Below are 20,151 nucleotides of genomic sequence, written 5' to 3'. Positions count from 1 at the left end.
AAGATTTTAAGTAATCTCTACATCTAACATGGGGCTTGAACTCACAACCCCAACATCAAGAGTTGCATGCTCCTGTGACTGAGCCAGCCAGGTTTCCCTAAAAAGAATTTTTTCAAAGCACAGACATATCTGTTGTTTTAGTAGTTCTTCCAAATCCCCATGAGATAGCAACTCATCCTTACTTAAAATAGATGAGAAAATAAGCACAAGAAAATTAGATGGTTTACTTTGTATATTTGATTTCCTTTGAATGACAGGGCCTAGACTCATCTGAGCTCCCTGATCCCAAGGATGAAGTCAAAGTTTGCAAAAGAAAATGATTACATACTGTTGCCTAAAGGGAGCCCAGGACTCAAGTGAGAGTTCAGGGAGTTAGAAATCTCCTTAGTAAGCTAGATCAGAGATGTGAACACTGCTGTTGAAGATAAAGAAGCAAACTACTTAATGTTTAAATGTAATATTGTGATTAGGCTTCCTTTGTCAACACAAAGCACAGGTTTGGAAGACCCTCCTCTGGCAGTTGCCTTTATGCTTCAAGCAGTGGGTGAGCCAGGAAGTGCGAGGCTCAATCTTGGATTAGAGGACAAGGCATAATGGTTACAGGACATTTGGACATCTAATATGGTTCAAGTTTGGCTAACCAGTTTAGAGACTGTGTTATATATGGTGGGTATTCAGTGTGACTGAATGATTTATGAAGAAGATATTATAGTTAAGAAGTATGTGTATACTTTCATTATCTCTGTATTTTAAACAACCTAACATAATTGGCCCTGTGCTGAAGGCCAATTATTTTCTATTGTTCTCGGTTTCTAATTTTATAAGAATACTTTCATTTTGAGAAAAATGCTCAGTCCAGAACAGCTTTTGCTCAATTCGTCCTTATACCTTCTCTTTCCTCCCCCTTCCCACAACTTGTAACAGCAGTTTTGAAGCAACTGTATGTGGGTGGTTTCCATGGTATAAGACAACAACTTTCACAAAGAGGGTGCTTCAGCCTGAGCTAATTGGCCATGATGTGTTCCAGTGTTATGTGTATAAACACAGATGCCCTCATATTGCAGGTATTTTAGCAGCTGATCATGCATGTCAAAAAAGGGAAGCATTTAGTCTCATTATCTGGGTGACAAGTGTAGTAGAGGAGGACAATGGGCACCAGTACAGGGGATTGGTTCACGTGAGTCACACTGTACCTAACTCACTTAACTGTTTCTGTTTTTCTTATTGACAGGACCAGGAAGAACAGGCTTACTTTGCAGTGTTTGATGGCCATGGAGGAGTGGATGCTGCCATTTATGCCTCCATTCACCTGCATGTTAATTTAGTGCGCCAGGAAATGTTCCCCCATGATCCTGCTGAGGCCCTGTGCCGGGCCTTCCGGGTTACTGATGAGCGGTTTGTGCAGAAAGCAGCCAGGGAGGTATGCCTTTTTCTCATAAATTCCAGCCATGAATGCACTGGCTGAGCTCAGCTTGGTCTGTGGTTCAAGGGCTACTTTGGATTTTGTCTTTTTGGGCAGGCATTATTTAAAGTTCTCTTTCAAACTGTATTCTTGACCCACAGTATTGGATTCTATAGTAGTTCTAATTCCCTCTTTAGGGCTTTAGGGGGTGATATGATGTACTGTACAGAAACTCCAAAGCTATAGTTTTCCAGAAAGCCAGTCCATTGCTGGATTTGGCAGGTGAGTTTTATCTTTCTTATTTACCAGCGCCTGTCAGGTTCACACTAGGACCATCTCTATAAGCAGACTTTTGCTGACAAGATCTGGGTATGGTGATTAAAACAATGGACTAAAAAGGAAACAGAAGCTAGATTACTCCCATACACTTGGTTCTAAATGGGTTGGCAGTGTTTTACTGTGTATCTCTTGAGGGAAAATTTGCTTGGAAAGAGTGAATCCTTAGATGATTCTTGAACTGATTTTCTCTTAATAGGAAGAAAAGTCAGAGCTCATGTCCTAATTTCTTAAGGTTAATCAGACCTAAGGTTTTTACTCTACATGAATGACAGGGGCTCTATATTAAGATCTAAAAGTAAAAATTTTAATCTAATTATCATTCGGGGCATTGGTATATGATTAACTACAGTACTCTATTCATTTCTAACTGGGGAACAATAGCAAGATAATAATTTTTAATTTTTAAAAGTAATTACAGAATTATACATACAGAAAATTAGACTCCTGCCCTATGAATTAAACATTAACTATTTTTGAAATGGACTTGGAAAGAGCAGGGTCACCATTTAATCCATTTTTTCGATCTCATTGTTATTGGTTTATAGCAATAGTGGTGCTTGGAATTAATGAGACTAATTCAGAACTATTTGGTATTAAGCAATGAAAATATTCTGTTATCTCTCCACCTGCATCCCAGGTTTAGATTAATATGCAAATCCAACAACAGGAACCACTAGGGTCTACATGTAGAGGTGGGGCAAGACAACAAAATACTTGTTGACCTCAAACCTTCTCAGAGGCTTTTGAGGGCTGGTGCTGCGTGGCTCTGCCTGCCTTGGAGCTGCTGGCTGTCCTCACTCTGAGGACAAGACTGGCCCTTGAGAGGTGATGTGTAATCACCAACGTGAAACTAAGAGACTTGCTTTGTCTTCTTCATCTTGTTTTATCCTTTTTCCTCTGTGCCCTCAAAATCAGGACTTTTCTGACCATGTTCACCTCATTTGCTTTGCCAGTGATCCTGATGTCTCTCAGTCTTGCCAACAGTTCTCTTGAATAATTTAGGTTTGTCTCAGCAGTTACTTTTCTCCTTCTTGTGCATCCATGTGCTGCTAACTGCTGGGAAGAAAGTAGCTATTCCTGTTGTGAAGCAGCCCTGCCTCCTGTTCTCTCCAGGGCATATGCACTCAAGTGTCTTTATCATGTGTTCCAGGGGGCTGAGTTTTTGAACACTCTGTGTGGGAAGGCATTTTATTGGTGGGTGAGGATTTATAACAAACTTTCCCTATATAGGGAAAATGAGAAGTTGTTTTTCTCATTGGATACAAGGGGCCTTTTACCATCCCTGACGCATTGGTTCTAATTTAGGCCAAGTCCTTGGTAACAGAAAGTCATGCTTATTTCGTGGTGACTCATGTCAAATTGGAGATGTCATTTTAGTATAGTAATATCGGGAGCATTAAGTACAGTGGTACTGAGCTATTGAGGTGAAATTCCAGGCTGTTCTTTATGCAGTGTTCCACAAGCAAAGGCCCCTAAAATTATTATAGATTTTTTTTAAACTATAAGCAACTTAGCATGCCAGGAAACATGTATCTCTTGGCTCCTAGTTAATATTCAGAGTATGGGAGCATTTGTTGTATATTAATCAGATATTTTATATGTTTTGTGTAATCTAGGATCCTCCCTGTGAACACACATCAGTAACAAAATAGAGACCAGAATATGGAAATCTTTAAAGATTACTATAGTGGACTGACAACTGGACTAGGAGGAAAAAGAATTTCAGTTGTTTTGTGTACTAATGAATTACCTGGCCTTGGAAAATCACATAACCTGCCATAGTTTTTCTTACCTATACATGAAATGAAATGAAATGAAATGAAATGAAATGATCATCCCTGCCTTGCATATCACAGTTTGCATCTATGTGTGTGGACATGCACATAAAAATGCATTGAAAAATAGGAATTACTATTTATTGTGAAATCAAGTTATTAATAATCTAGCCCCCAACTAAAAGTTTATATTAACTATAAACTGCTTCTCAATGAGAATTTGATTTCTATTTATTTTTTACTGACTCTAGTTTTATTTAAATTATTTTCAGAGCTTAAGATGTGGGACCACAGGAGTGGTGACTTTTATCAGAGGTAACATGCTCCATGTGGCCTGGGTTGGGGATTCCCAGGTTATGCTTGTGAGAAAAGGCCAAGCTGTTGAACTAATGAAGCCACACAAACCGGACAGGGAGGTAAGTGTGCTCTGTTAAAGCACATGCCACAGAGGCAGTTTTCTAGTTACTAAGATTCATTTGATTATTATAATTACCACGACTCGCTGAGCAACCATGTCCACCTTACAAAGGAGTAATAAAGAGAACCTCTCCAGGAAGCTGACGAATATTATATCTCTTGTTTACTATGTAAGGTAGAAAAATAAATCCTGAATCCAATTATTTGCTTCTCTCTATTGCATTGCTGTTTAGGATGAAAAGCAGCGAATTGAGGCTCTTGGAGGTTGTGTAGTCTGGTTTGGTGCCTGGAGGGTGAATGGAAGTCTGTCGGTCTCCAGAGCTATTGGTAGGAAAAACCAATTAATTTTTGTTTCTCCAAACTGTCCTCTTCCAGATCATTGTCTTATATTAACTCCATATTATATTAACTACAATAAGAAAACCTGAGATGGTAATTTATATTATGAGACTGGTTATTATTATTTAAAATAATGATTGGATAATGCCTCTTAATTATTTGATTTAATCAACCATTTCATCTATATGCTTAAATACCATTATTAAAAGGGAACTATATTAAATGCAGAACTTCTTAGTTTCTATCCTTTTTTTCTTTTTTTTTTTTTGAACGGAAGCCCTTAATCTTTGGGACACAAATTTGCTTAAAACCATAGTGATCCTCATTTCATTCCATTTTGGGTCATATTTAGCTTGACTCGGTATTTTCAAGAGAACAGGAAGGCTTCCCTCTCTATATTTTACCTTTCTTATGTCTTTACTTGTTTTTCATTGAATTATAAAATGACATCAACATTGTACTTTTTAGATGAAAACAATTTTCTTTATGTGGAATATACTGATTTGCCAGGTAACCCTAGGTTTTAAAGAATCTGGCTCCCTGGTACATAAGTTCTTCAGAAGGGGAAGTCAATGAAACTATCTAAAACTTAGAGAGTAAACAGCTAAGCTTATTGGACGGAATGACAAAATGCAAGGGCGTAAGTTCAAAGATAGTCCTGTTTCTATTGTTTTACTTTGGCACCTGGGTTTATTATATTTTAGGCTTCATGTCTTAGCTTCATTTTCTGGTTTTAAGAATTTTTTTTTTTTTAACATTTATTTATTTTTGAGACAGAGAGAGACAGAGCATGAACGGGGGAGGGGCAGAGAGAGAGGGAGACACAGAATTCGAAGCAGGCTCCAGGCTCTGAGCCGTCAGCCCAGAGCCCAACATGGGGCTCGAACTCATGGACCACGAGATTGTGACCTGAGCTGAAGTCGGACGCTCAACCGACTGAGCCACCCAGGCGCCCCTCTGGTTTTTTAAAAAGAATAAATTTGTGTGTATCTTTATAGGTGATATGCATGCATACTGCAGTTCTTAGACCCTGCTCCTAAAGAAAAAATGAAGTGATTTGACATAGGGATAAAATGGATAAACGGCATTCACATCCAACCCCCCAATTTTGCTTATCATTACCAAAACATTCTAGAACATTAACAAAATCTCAAAGGATTGATTCAGTTTCACCAGTGATGTGAGTTCCTCCCACTCTTTGGGAAGGTGCTGGCAAGCTGTGAAGTGGCCCAAATGTGAGCAGCAGAAGGCTGAGACAGAAAGTGAAAACTGAAAGATCCTGCAAGTGCTTCTGAAAAAATAAGAGTTAGTTTTATCTTAGACTGAGAGAGTTATTAGGAGCTCTGGAATAAGACCACCGAGGAGAAACTTCTCATTACTAAAACACACCCTCATGTAAAATTATTTCTGACAGTTCCTCTTGATCTTACTGTCTTTGTCACAGTACTGAAACGTACCTTTCATACTGGTAATAGAACCAACTTTACTAGAGAATACTTGCCTTTTCTTGCTTCTAAAATATAACACAAGGAGAAACCAAAAGCAAGGGAAGACTGTCCTTGAGTAAGAGACAGTCTAAGAGAGAATAAGGCAAACTTCATAGACGAAGTGACTTTTAGGTTGGATGTGGAAGACAGTGTGTAGGGGAGGAAATTCCAGGGGTAGGGGCATACAAATACGTGGGCGCCTGAAAGGGCATGCCATGTTTTAGGAACAGCAGCACATACAAGAGACTAGGGCAGAGGGTGGGCGTGGTAAAAGTAAGTGTTGCTGCCAGATTGTGAAGGGGTTTATATGACAGGCTAAGTAGTCTAGACTCTCCCAGGTGAATAAGCATAGAGGCCACATGATCATTTATAATCCCTTATAAAGGTATTTGTTTGGGATGATGGTATAGAAGATGGACTAGAGTACAAAGACTAGATGGGATCTTTCAGGGGCTGTTGATACAGTTTGTTACAGCTATGAGGGCAGCTCAGAAAGGATACAGAGGAGGCAGAAATTGATTGGATGGAAGTGACAGTTTGTGGGGGTGGAGGAAAGCTGGCTTCCAGGTTTTTGACTTGTGTGACTGAGATGATAAAGCATCTGTAAAAAAGCAGCAGCAGTTTGTGGGGTGGGGAAAAGGGCGGGTAATGAGTTCATTTTGGACATATTTTATATTCTAGGTACCTTACCTGTGTGGTATCTTAGAAGAGATAATTTATGTGTAGTTGGAAATACAAATCTGAGCTTAGCAGAGTTCTGAGTTGCAGATAGAAATGTGGGAACTCATCCCATTTTGGCAATAATATTAGCAGTCTGTGAAGTGATATTGTATATGTTAGTTGACACTATAGGCATTGCCCAGGAAGAACATGTAGTGTGATGAGAGACCCAAAGATGAGACTCATTACTGAAGGTTCCTGCTCTCTAGGTTTGTATCTTGGCTCTGTCACTTTACAAGCTATGGGCCTTGGGAAATTAACTTCCTTGTGTCTGTTGTTCCTTTGTAAAGCAGGAATAGTAACAGTGACTGGCTCATGGAGTTTTTGTATTAAATAGTATAATACATGCACCATACTTAAAACCCTGCCTGGCAGAGTTTTAGCACAAAATGATCGTTAGTGCTGTTATTAAGGGAAAGAGCCAGTGAAGAAAATCAAGGAGGGATCAGAAATATACAAGTGGGCTACCACAGATACTAAGTAAGAGAATAGGGTTTCTAGGAGTTAAGTAGTCACAGGGTCAAGTGCTAGAGAGGTGAAGTGAGATGTGGGATAAAAAAAAAAAAAAAAAGACCTGGAATTCTGAAAATAGGAAATAATTGGTAATATAGGAGAGAAATGTTTTGGATTAGTAGGTGGGAAAAAAAAATCAGGAGAGGGAGAATGAGCAACAACAAAAGAATGTGTGTAGATTTAGTTTCTTGGGCAAGTTAGTGGTAAAGGAAATAATGTGGTGGCTTGTGGGAAAAGCTGATTTGGGAAAGGGTTGTTTTTATTGTTTTTGTTTTTAGGATAAGGAGTTTAGATCAGATTTGTAGGATAAAAGATGAGAGCAAGTAGAAGAGAAACTGAAGATGAGACAGAAATGAGTCCTAGAGAGTCAGGTCCAAGAGCACAGGTTAGCTTTGAGAAGGAAAAGGAGACCTCTTACCTGAGACTGGTAACTCATAAGGTGAATCTCTTCAAATTAAAATAAAAAGGGAGGGGGTAGGGGAAGGAATTGAGGGAACTCATTTTTGATAAACTTCATTTTCTTTGACGTAGGAAATCAGGCCCTCTACCAAAATCCAGTAGCTTAATTGGAAGAGAGAGGTGAAGAATGTGGGAAAGATTTGGAAAGCTCACAGAATAAAACAGGGGGCTAAATGGGGACAAGAAAAAGGACTCCTGAGCTGAGTTCAACTCTACTTAGGAAATAAGGGACACTTTTAAAGCTTTAAAAATGAACAGCTTTCAACAGTTTCTCCTCCTGAGCCCTTCAGATTTATGATCCAAAGTTGACAGAGGCATGATGTTTCCTAGCACATGGAGAGAGGAGGTTGAAGATAAAAGGATGTTGCCATTTCTACCATGAAATGGATAATCACAAATTTGGGGGCGAAATGTCATGAATTTGACATCCAACAGTAGAGCAGGTGAAAAGCCAGAATTTTGGCAGCATTTTCTCTGTGCAAATCTTTTGTATGTTCTGTTCCAAACTAACAGTTGCAGTAGCCTTTTAATTGAAGCACTAAAACAAGATTTTTGGGAACAGTATGACTCAGATCACATTTATTTTTAGAGCTGGAATTCAGAAAATAATAATGATGATAATAATAGGTGGAATAGGGGATGGGGAAATTTAGTAAAGTGGATTGGTGGAGAACACTGAATCCTGTGATTGGAAGTTTTGATTAGCTTTCTCAGGCTACTGGGAGGCATCATAGTATAGAAGTGAAATTGAAGTTGATGGAATCAAAACCATGTTTGAGGGAAGATGGTTCTGGCTACTGTATGAAAAAGACTAGTTTCTTATCTTTTATCTGTTTTTCAAGGTATCCCATCACGAGACCTGCTGAGAGGGCATGTGGCCCACACTGGTCCTAGTGGTTATCGCTAGGGTTCCTACTGAGCTTTCTGGGCCTATGTGAGGATTAAACAGGGATGTGAAATGTTGGAGAGGACCTTACTTACTTATAGGAGAGAACCTACAACAAATTATGAGAAAGGGTAATGACAGAGCCAGATCACTTAAGTATAATTTCATTTTACCATCCCCTAGTTACAAAGTCATTTTAGTACTTCATCAGTACCTAATGAGGGTTTGTAAGTAACAAAGGTAGGGTTGGGACCCAGGCAGTCTGACTCCACCAAGCTGTACTTTACAAATGATAAAATGTTTTGTAAATTTTAAAATTTTAACTGTTTCCTAATATAGCAGTTATTGCTAAATACTGTTTCCTATGTACAGTAGAAAATGAGTATCCCTTGTTGTACTAATAAGCGATCCTGTGTTATACTTAATAGGCTAAGGACCCTTTGGCTAGGCTCCCTCCAAGTACCTAGAGGAAAACAATAAATATAGAGAGAATGGATCTGGAAGTGCTCTAGATCTGAAAGATCCAATGTGCATTGTAGATGATTAATTTTCTCAGTAGTCTGGTGATAGACTGGAGACCATGAGCCCACATTAAGCTAAGTTTTGGTCTCCACTCCAAGCACTCCATATATAGCTATGCATCATTCCTTAACAGTTGTCTGTCTTTGTTAATGCTATTCCTTCAATCAAGGGCTCTTCTATGCCTGGTGATAACTAACTTCAAGGCCCAGTTCAAATGTCATTCTGTAAGTGGATGAACTATTAAATAAGAGAGAAATAATGGCCCAGTAGGGCTTTGGGGGTTCTCACAGTGTTCATAAGTAGAGAATGAACAATAGCAATAAAGGTGGCAGGGGGAGGGGGTTCGATCAAAGACAAATGAAGAAAGCAAAAATACGGTAGTCCCTGAAGATGAGAGAAATATGATTATGTTTTCCAGTTCTCTAGAAGTTGCAAGTAAAGCAGCTTTAAAAAGCAAAAAGTAGGGCATCTGAGTGGCTTAGTCGGTTAGGCAGTTATCTTCAGCTCAATGATCTCATGGTTCGTGGGTTCGAGCCCCGCGTTGGGCTCTGTGCTGACAGCTCAGAGCCTGGAGCCTGTTTCAGATTCTGTGTCTCCCTCTCTCTCTGTCCCTCCCCTGCTCGCACTCTGTCTCTGTCTCTTCAAAAATAAATGTTTAAAAAACTTAAAAAAAAAAAAAAAGCAGAAAGTAACTAAGTAAATAAATAAATAGCAGAAAGCAAACCAGATTGGCAACCAAGAGGCTGACATTCTAGTTCTCATCTGAATCTTGGGATGACTTTTCCTGTCTTAAGGGAGTAGACTTGATTTTTAAAAATCCCTTGTAACTCAAACCTTTCTCTGTGCTAGCAGCATAAAGCTATTACTTTGAAAACAAAGACAGAAAATGTGTTTAATGAAGACTGATCACAACTTTTTTTTTTTTTTAATGTGGACTTGTTCTCAAGTCTGTTAAGTCAAATTTAACCACTAATAAAAAAAAAAAAGGCAGATCTCTCAATAAACAAAATGTTCCTGTGTTAAGACTGAAATTTTTCAATGCAGCAAAAAATTTAGATTTGACATTTGTTGCCATGCTCAGCTAAGCCTAAATCATAGCTAGAGGCACAAGATTCAGAGTATAATAAGCTAGCTAAGTAAGTAAGCCCAGTGAATGGCAATTATTTAACAGAGAGTAAGGAGTGAGCAGCATTTGATTAACAAAGAATTCCAAGTACTATATTTTATCTGAAACTAGTTTATAAATTCTTTCCAGTGTATTCAGATCACAATCCAGTAAATTATGATCAGTCACAGCATTGACCATAAACATTCCTATAAACATACAAGGTAAATTTGACCTACTTTTTAATTCCCACAGGAGATGCTGAACATAAGCCATATATCTGTGGGGATGCAGATTCTGCCTCTACTGTTTTGGATGGAACTGAAGACTACCTCATTCTGGCCTGTGATGGCTTCTATGACACCGTGAACCCTGATGAGGCAGTGAAAGTTGTGTCTGACCACCTGAAGGAGAATAATGGAGACAGTAGCATGGTTGCCCACAAATTAGTTGCATCAGCTCGTGATGCTGGGTCAAGTGATAACATCACTGTTATTGTGGTATTCCTGAGGGACATGAACAAAGCTGTAAATGTTAGTGAGGAATCAGATTGGACAGAGAACTCTTTTCAAGGAGGGCAAGAAGATGGTGGGGATGATAAGGAGAATCATGGAGAGTGCAAACGCCCTTGGCCTCAGCACCAGTGCTCAGCACCAGCCGATCTAGGCTATGATGGGCGTGTGGATTCATTCACTGATAGAACTAGCCTGAGCCCAGGGTCCCAAATCAACGTGCTGGAAGACCCAGGCTACCTAGATCTCACACAAATAGAAGCAAACAAACCTCACAGTGCCCAGTTTTTGCCACCAATTGAGATGTTTGGTTCTGGTGCACCAAAGAAGGCAAATCTTACTAATGAGCTAATAATGGAGAAAAAATCAGTTCAATCATCACTGCCTGAACAAAGTGGTGCTGGAGAGTTTCCCTCTTTTAATTTGGGTTCAACAGGGCAGCAGATATACAGAATGGAGAGCTTATCTCCTGTCTGTCCTAGGTTGGAAAATGAACAGTTCAAATTCCTGGGAAAGAGAGTTTCCAGATTGTCTCATTTACGCTATCATTATTCAAAGAGATGGTATGGATTCAGGTTTAATACAAAGTTGTATTCATTTATGTCTACTCAAGAGCCTTCCCACAAAATAGGCACTGGTCTGTCCTCACTTATTCGAAGTGGGAAGAGAAATAGGATGTTAAGAAGTTTTCTGCCATGGAGGCAAAATATTTGGAAAGGATACAGTGCCAACATGATGAGGAAGCTCAGAAAGAGTAATGATATTCCAGACCCAGGTCTTCCTTGGAGCTATAAAATATAATACTTTCTCTCTTTAAAGTAGGCTAGCTAGCTCTCCCCCAATAAAAACACCACTATCAGAGTAGAAACAAGGTAGACATTTCTGAAATATATGTGCTTCATTATGAAACCATGGATGGCTCAATTCTTAAATGTAAATAGATCTCTAGAAAACCCAAAAGTGTTTTCAATCTAAAAAAAAAAAAAGTATTGGCGGTTTCACTAGCAAAATTATACAACTGGTCCCTGTGATGTGTCTCCACACCTACATACAATCCCCACTTTACTACCCTTCACATCACTAGTGGAAGCTTGTGAGTTATTTTAGTCAGGATATCTAATGTTGAAATCTGAACGCAGGTGATATCTGGTTTGATGTGCCTAATATATCTATGGGAAACCTAATGCAGAATTAGATTTAACTGGGGGATGTTCCTTAAGACTGGGGACTGTGAGGGAACCCCTCCCCTCTTTTTTTTGGTTGGTAAAAGACTAAAAGCCATATGGGTTTTAATTGGTTACAGTGAAAGCAGAAAACTAGTATAAAAGTGTCATATTTTCAGACTTGTGAGGTGGTATACAGTCAAAAAGATATACTGATTTTTTTTCCTGTAACATAAAAGATTATGAAAATTTTCTGAATTAAAAAGTATTTCCTAGGGCTGTGTAGCTATTTGGGAGTTTCATAACCTGTTATGGTGCTTTTGGCAGAATTTTTATTATTTGTCATTTTAGACTGCTGTCAACTGGTTTTAACCTATGATGCTAATATGTTTTTCACTGTACCTTCATCTCAGGAATAAAACTGATTTAATGGAGATGATGTTAGGTACAAATATACTAGAATCAAGTTACCATTTAAAAAAGAAAAACAGTATTTCTATTTTTTCTGCCTTTTTTTAAGTTCACAGACAGCAAAAGCATACACTACTACAAAAATAAAAACTGGTTTTGGTGAATGAAAAATACTGGTTTTAACTTCTCTAAAATTGTTTTCCCCAAGGGAATGAAATAATTGGTATGAAAGAGGTTGAAAGCACTGCCCAAAGTCAGCCCAGAGAGGCCAAGTGCAAAGGAGAAGGCAGAGAACGGAGACTGAGGTCTATCTAGTTACGAATGGAGAATGCTCCAGAGTCCTGCTACATGCAACTTCAGACTGCAGAGAGGACGTCTTTCTCATTTCAGTATAGTTACTTATATTTGATAATTTGTCTGTTTTGCCATTTCTGTAGTTTCAAGCTAGAAGCATATCTTTAAAGACAGCAAATAAACTAATAAGCAGATTCATTCTGTGAAGCTGCCTCTGATTCTCTTGAGAATCATGAATAATACCACATGACCTTTTACCTTCCCCTAGTCAACCGTGGACCAGCCATACCATGGACAGGAGCTGCCCACTCACATATAACACTGGGAGGCACCAAATGTTCTTGCTGAAAAATGTCCACTGCCTGTGTTTTTTATAGAATAATACTGTTACTTTATGTTCCCCAGACCCATAATGGAGGACTCAGATTCCTAGATTTTAAAAACAAAGGACTGCAGCGTATTTTGGATGCCAGTATAGCTATATCAAATACATAAAAACTTCAGCAATGATCAGATTGTTAATCTATACATTTTATTTTTAAGAATTTATAAGATTTTCAGTATTTCTCTTGAAGTCATTTATTCTTTTCTCAAGTCTTCTGACACGTGGCTAAAAAGGAGGAAGTAAACATGGCTCCAACTATAGTACCAGAATTTTCACTAACCTGATGTTTACCCCCATATACGGACCTCACTCACATCTGTCACTTTCTGAAGCCTAGATCTTGTTAACAACCCATCAGGTGAAGAGTCAGTTTCAAATCAAATTAAGGAAACAAGAAAACAGGCAGCAGAGTATTGGTACACATTATAGTCCAAAGCACTTACCTAAATTAAAAATAATTTTTAAAGATTTTCTGTAGTTGTCCATTGCTACTGTGTTTGATCAGAATAAAGAAGGTGAAAGGAAAGAAGATACAAATGATAGATTTTTTTTCAGTGGGGAAAAATGGATGAAACTCGGATGAATAGACCACACTTTTAAGGGTCTGAATTTTGTAGATCTGACTATATAAGCAGTTCCATTTTTCATACCAGTAGCCCTCTAGAAAATAAAGCAGAGTAGTTCTAGTGTGGTCAAGTTATAAACCAATATTGTGAAAAACAGCAACTCTTCATTTGTTCACAACATGCATATTTATAGAGTAGTTAGGTGACATTTGTAAGGTAAATCCTTTAAAATTCTACATTAAAGTAGTGGTTATTGGTATGATATATGCTGCTCTTGATTCTATAAACTAGGTAAAAAGCAGTGCTTTGTGAAATGCAGTGTTATATCTTAATGCCACTGGTGATAGAAAGTAGTTCCCTTCAGTTCAAATCCTGTGCCCTTATTTGCTGCTTGCTAATGTAAGCAATAAGTACCCCTCTAACTAATGGTATCTACACATTCTGTAACTTGTATTTAATGATGGTGTATCTGGTGACTGTAAAAATATTAGATATAAAAGTATATATAATATATATTAACTGTTAATGCTGAGGTAATAGTCTGTGAATTATGTGTTTTGTACTTTTAACTGTGTAATTTAGTGGTGGTGAAAATTCTACACTCAGTCCTTCAGAGTGACAGTATCCCTTTTTCAATTTAACATGATATGCATCAATTTGTTTGCCTGCTAAAGTCTTGTTAGAATAGGAAATAGTAAAACACATATAAACAAGAAAGTGTAGTACTTGTTAGGGAAACAGACTTCAGGTTACCAAATGAAGTCCTTACAAACTCTTTGTACATTCACTGTGAGTTTCAAAGGGAATCAGTCCCTAAATTTAGGGTTTCCTTTGTTCACTTTCTAGATGTGTACTTTTGAGGGATATCTGAGGTTTAGCAACATTACAGCACCAAACACTGGGGCTATTAATCCCACTTATATCTGTGCTAAAGGGGATGGTGGAAACACACATGTATATACCTTTACTTTACCTAGAAGTGCCATCCACTGTCCTTGAAGTAGTAAGATTAAAGTTACTATTGCATTTAAGTAGGAGGATCCTTGAAAGTAACACCTTTTCCAAGGACAGTGTCAACAATGTCAATGTCAACACTGAGTCTGATTCTGACCACATTTATAGTGGTATAATGTCAACGTGGTGGTATAGTGTCACGCTGTATCTTCATGACAACCATACTCCATTGTTGGAACACTGTGCCAGTAAAAAGTGCAACATCCGATGGGCAGATGAAAATGATGCATAAAGAAGTTCAGTGTTTACAGATAAAACTGCTGTGGTTCAAGTACTTCTCCATCAAAGGCTTGCCAAGGCTTTGTGAGAAAGTGATTTGTAAATTATTACTTTAGTGTTTAAACATAATTTATTCACTCAATGACCATTCTCGCCTACGCAAGGCCACGAAGGGGGATACTATATAGTTTTGGTCACATCGTAATTTTGGACACTTTTTCTTTGAGTCTTAAATTAGCAAAAGAACATACTTTTTTCACCTTGTAAAACCATGTGATATATTAAAGGATAAATTACCCACTCTTCTGTTCTAACCTGTGAATAGCTTAAATGTTTTTCTTCAAAACAAGATACCACCAGTATTATCACATGACTATTTTCCAAATGGTACTGTGTTGAAAAGTAATTGTTACTTCATCTTAGCAGTATTTTTTATCTTCTATTTTGAAGACTATTTATTGTATTAATTAGAAAATAGGAAATAGGGAACTCCAGATTGACACAGCAGTTGTTCTGGAAAAGGAAATACTTTAATAAACTCTGATGTATTAGATAATCCACAGATACATCATTGTTAACTCTTACTCTAGGTGCTCTTTGATGAGAGACAGGCTTTGTTCCCTTGTTCATGACATTACTCTGCAAAGAATTCTCTATGGAGTGAAGCGAATGAAGTGAATCATTTCTTACCAAGTAAATTTAACAATTTACAAACCTGCTCTACAGCTCACTTTTGAGTTCAGTTGTAATCATGAGTGATCCTTCATATTTTATTAAAACTATTCATTCAGGTTAAGACATATGTGGAAATATTGCCAATACCTTAATAAAACCCAACAATTTAAAACCACTAGTCATTTGTCTTTTTATTCAAAGGAAAGATAAGTTATTTATTGCTAAGGTTAATCATAGCAACGAAGAACCTCAAACCAAGCACATACTCCTAACCTAGATTAATTCAGACTCTGCTATACAAGTCTAATAAGCAGGAGGAAAGGCCTGCTGTGTTTAGGTGTAAAAACAATTCTCCAAACTATCTACTGCCCTACATATGATATGCCACTTTCAACAAACTATACAGAACCATATGAAAAAAAAATGTATTCTGAAGAGTGAAGCAATCATCAGAACCAGCCACCCTTAACAGCCAAAGCAGTCTTGAGAAAGAACAAAGCTGGAAGTATCACAATCCCAGATTTCAAGCTATACTACAAAGGTGCAGTAACCAAAACCAGTACCGTACTGATACTGGCATAAAAATAGACCTAGTGATCAGTGGAAGAGAACAGAGCAAGCCCAGAAACCCAGTCGATGTGTGACAAAGGAGGTGTAAAACTACACATGAGGGAAACATCAGTCTCTTCAGTAAATGGTGGTAAGAAAACTGGACCACAGTCACTCTTACATGGTACGTAAAAATAAATTCAAAATGGATTAAATACCTAAATGTGACACCTGAAACCAAAAACAAAACCACACCAAAAACCTAGAAGAAAACATAGGCAATAATAATGTCTTTAACATGAGCCTTAGCAACATTTTTCTAGATCTGTCTCCTCAGGCAAGGTGAACAAAAGCAAAAGTGAACTACGGGGACTTCACTAAAATAAAAAGCACTTGCACATTGAAGGAAACTATCAACAAAATGAAAAGGTAACCTGAATGGGAGAAGATATTCACAAATGACATATCTGATAAAGGGATAATATTCAAAATATATAATGAACATATACAACTAAACAAGAAAACACTCTGAATAAAAAATTGGCAGAGTACCCAAACACATTACAAAGATGACATACAGATGGCAAAGACACATGAGAAGATACTCCGTTATCACTCATCATCAGGGAAATGCAAATCAAAACCACAATGAGATATATGACATCAGAACAGCTAGTATCAAACAGACAAGAAATAACAAATATTGGCAAGTATGTGGAGAAAAAGGATCCCTCATGCACGCTTGGTGGGATGTAAACTGGTATAGCCACTGTGGAAAACAAAATGGAAATTCCCCCCAAAATGAAAAATTTGGTGCCTGGTGGCTCCATCAATCAGTTAAGTGTCTGACTTGATTTTGGCTCGGGTCATGATTTCACGGTGGGTTTGAGCCCTGCACTGGGCTCTGCGTCATGTGGAGCCTGCATGGGATTCTCTGTCTCCCTCTCTGTCTCACCCTTCCCTGTTCGTGTGCGCACACTTGCACGCTCTCTCAAAAATCAACTTTAAGAAAAAACTAAAAATTGAATTACTGGGGTGCCTCGCTGGCTCAGTTGGGAGAAGTGTGTGACTCTTGATCTTGGGGTCATGAGTTCAAGCCCCATAGTGGGTGTAGAGATTACTTAAAAAAAATAAAATATGTAAAATAGAATTACCATGTGATCCAGTAATTCCACTATTGGGTATTTACCCAAAAGAAATGAAACACTAATTCAAGAAGATACATACACTCCTGTTTGCTGCAGCAGTATTTACAATAGCCAAGATAGGGAAGCAACCCAAGTGTCTGTCCATTGACAGATGATTGGATAAAAAAGATGTGACAGACACACACACACACAGGAATACTACACAGATATAAAAAGGGTTGCAGTCTTGCCATCTGCAATAACATGGATGTACAACGGATATCATGTTAAATGAAGTAAGCCAGAGAACAAATACCATATGATTTCATTTATATGTGCAATCTAAAAATCAGAAAGCAGAAACAGACCCATAAATACAGAGAACTGACGGTTGCCAGAGAAGAGGGTAGTATGGCCATCAATGAAGGGGAGTGGGAGATCTAGGTTTCCAGTTATGGAATAAATAGGTCACAGGGATAAAAGGTACAGCGTAAGGAATGCAATTGGTGGTATTGTAATAGTGTTGTAGGGGGACAGATGGTAGCTCTGTCACTTGTGAACATACAGCATAATGTATGGAGATGTTGAATTACTATGTGGTACACTGTGTATCGACTATATATCAATTTAAAAAATACACAACTCTGAAACAAAAACAAAAAAGAAGCACTGACTTCTGCGGGCAGGTTAAGCATCCAACTCTTGATTTTGACTCACATCATGATCTCATGGGTTTGTAGGATCAAGCCCTGCATCAGGCTCTGCAGTGGCAGCATGGAGCTTGCTTGGGATTTTCTCTCTCCCTCTCTCTCTCTGCACCTCCCTACCCTTGCACTCTCTCAAAATAAACAAACATTAAAAAATAAAAAAGGAAAGGAAAGAAGAAGCAGACTGATAGGACAAAGATTTTGGGACAGAGAATTCAAAATAATTAAGGCTAGGGGTGACTGCATGGCTCAGTCAGCTAAGCATTGGCTCAGGTCATGATCTCACAGCTCATGAATTCAAGCCCCGTGTTGGGCTCTGTGCTGATAGCTCGGAGCCTGGAGCCTGCTTCGGATTCTGTGTCTGCCTCTCTCTCTGCCCCTCTCCCACTTGTGTTCTCTGTCTCTCAAAAATAAATAAACGTTAAAAAAAATTTTAAACTATGGTTAATATGTTATGGAAATGGTGGACAACATATGCAAGATCTTATAGGTGGTTTTAGCAAAGAGAAACTATAAATAAAAATGCTAGAAATGAAAAGTACTGTAATAGAGATGATGAATGCTTTTGACTGGCTCATCAGTGGATTGAACAGTGCTGAGGAGAGATCAGTAAACTTAAAGATAAATCAACGTAAATTACCCTAACTGAAACACATACACACACATACACACACACACACACACACACACACACACACACACACAGAGTGAAGGAAAAATGAAAACAAAATAATCCCAGAAGAGAACATATAAGAGCTGTGGGACAGTATCAGTCTAACATATGCATATAATTGGAATCCTAAAAGGAGAAGAGAAAGATAGGGCAGAAGAAATATCTGAATAATAGCAAGAAAACTTCCAAAAATTTAAATCACAGACATCAAACCGTAGATCCAGGAAGCTCACAGAATACATAGCAGGATAAATACTCGAAACACACACCTAGGAAAAACAAATCTCTTCCAGATGCCCTCACTGGTAAATTCTACCAAACATTTAAGGAATAAATAACACCAATTCTATAATTCTCTTCCAGAAAAGATTAATTTTTTAAGGTCAGCATTACTCTGATACCAAATAGGATGAAGACAGAAAAACTATACATACCAATATCCTTCTTGCATATAGATGAAAAAATCCTCAGCAAAATATTAGCAAAACCAGTATCACTTATTAGAATGGCTAAAATTAAAAAGTGCTGACAGTACCAAGTGTCTGTAAGATCCAACTAGAACTCTCACATGTTAGTAATGTAAAATGGCAGTGCCACTTCTGGAAAAGTAGGTATCCAAGGATACATACTCTTTGGAAGGTCCTGAATGACCCTCAGGTTTGACAATTGCTAGAACAACTCATAGAACTTAGGGAAATACTTACAGTTTTATTATACAAAAGATCAAAACCAGGCAAAAGAAAAGATGCATACAGTCAGGTCTAGGAGAGTCCCAATGTGAAGCTTCCTTGTGACCAGAGCATTTAAAAAAATCTTTTTTTAAATGTTTTTATTTATTTTTGAGACAGAGAGAGACAGAGCATGAGCAGGGGAGGGGCAGAGAGAGAGGGAGGGAGACACAGAATCCCAAGCAGGCTCCAGGCTCTGAGCTGTCAGCACAGAGCCCGACGCAAGGCTCAGACTCATGAACTGTGAGATCATGACCTGAGCCGAAGTCGGACGCTCAACCGACTGAGCCACCCAGGCGCCCCACCAGAGCATTTTATCTTCCCGAAACAACTATGGATGACAATACAGAGTACTGCCTACTGGGGAAGCTCATCTGAGCTTCAGTATGCAGAGATTTTATTGGGATTTCATAAAGTAAGCATGACAGACTCACTGGCAATGAGCCTGAACTATTCAGGCTGATATCAAGTGACTATGAACCCCAATCCTCTAATCACATGATCAGTCTTTCTAACATGCCAGCCCCCATCCTGAATTATCTCATTAGCATAAGCTATCAGGACCCACCATAAACAACAAAGACAATTCTATCATTCAGGACATTCCATGGAGTATGCACCCCAGGAACCAGAGACAAAGACCAGCCAGATCTTTATCACACACCCAGCAATCCCATTCCAAGGCATATATTACTCTAGAGGATGAAAACTCATGTTCACACAAAAATCTACACACAAATGTTTATAAGATTCATAATCACCCTAAACTGGAAATAACCCAAATGTCCTTCAATGGGTAAACAGTGGTACACCCATACAGTGAACTACTACTCAGCAATAAAGGAAGTGCTGATTCATACAACATGGATGAAACCCAATGCATTTTGCTAAGTGAAAGGCTATGACACTCTGGTAAAGGGAAAATTAAAAGAACAGAGAACAGATCATGGTTGCCAGGAGTTGTGGGGGGCAGTGGGAAGGATTTACTTAACACAAGGGAACTCTGAGGGTAACTGAACTGTTGTATGCAGTTATTATGGTGGCAGATACACAACTCTGTATTTGTCAAAACCCACAGAACTGCACTGTACCACAAAGACTAAATTTTAATGTATGTAAATTTAGAAATCAACCAGGATATGTGGGGAGGACAAAATGCAGACT

At 38.3% G+C, this 20,151-nt stretch overlaps 1 protein-coding gene across 1 annotated transcript in view; it reads left to right on the top strand.

Annotated features, from left to right (window-relative positions):
- Nucleotides 1-12,905, top strand: part of PPM1E (protein phosphatase, Mg2+/Mn2+ dependent 1E) — a 223,750-nt gene extending 210,845 nt beyond the window's left edge. Inside the window, exons 4-7 of the mRNA XM_047832401.1 lie at nt 1,232-1,420; nt 3,789-3,932; nt 4,167-4,260; nt 10,220-12,905. Of these exons, the coding sequence (XP_047688357.1) occupies nt 1,232-1,420; nt 3,789-3,932; nt 4,167-4,260; nt 10,220-11,277 (1,485 nt within the window). The 3' untranslated portion in view covers nt 11,278-12,905. The remainder of the gene's footprint in view (nt 1-1,231; nt 1,421-3,788; nt 3,933-4,166; nt 4,261-10,219) is intronic.
- Nucleotides 12,906-20,151: the final 7,246 nt, after the last annotated feature.

This window comes from Prionailurus viverrinus, chromosome E1 (assembly GCF_022837055.1).
Source record: "Prionailurus viverrinus isolate Anna chromosome E1, UM_Priviv_1.0, whole genome shotgun sequence".
In the NCBI taxonomy this organism is placed as follows: domain Eukaryota; kingdom Metazoa; phylum Chordata; class Mammalia; order Carnivora; family Felidae; genus Prionailurus; species Prionailurus viverrinus.
The sequence above is the reverse complement of the archived record's forward strand: the minus strand, read 5'-3'. Positions and strand labels throughout refer to the sequence as shown.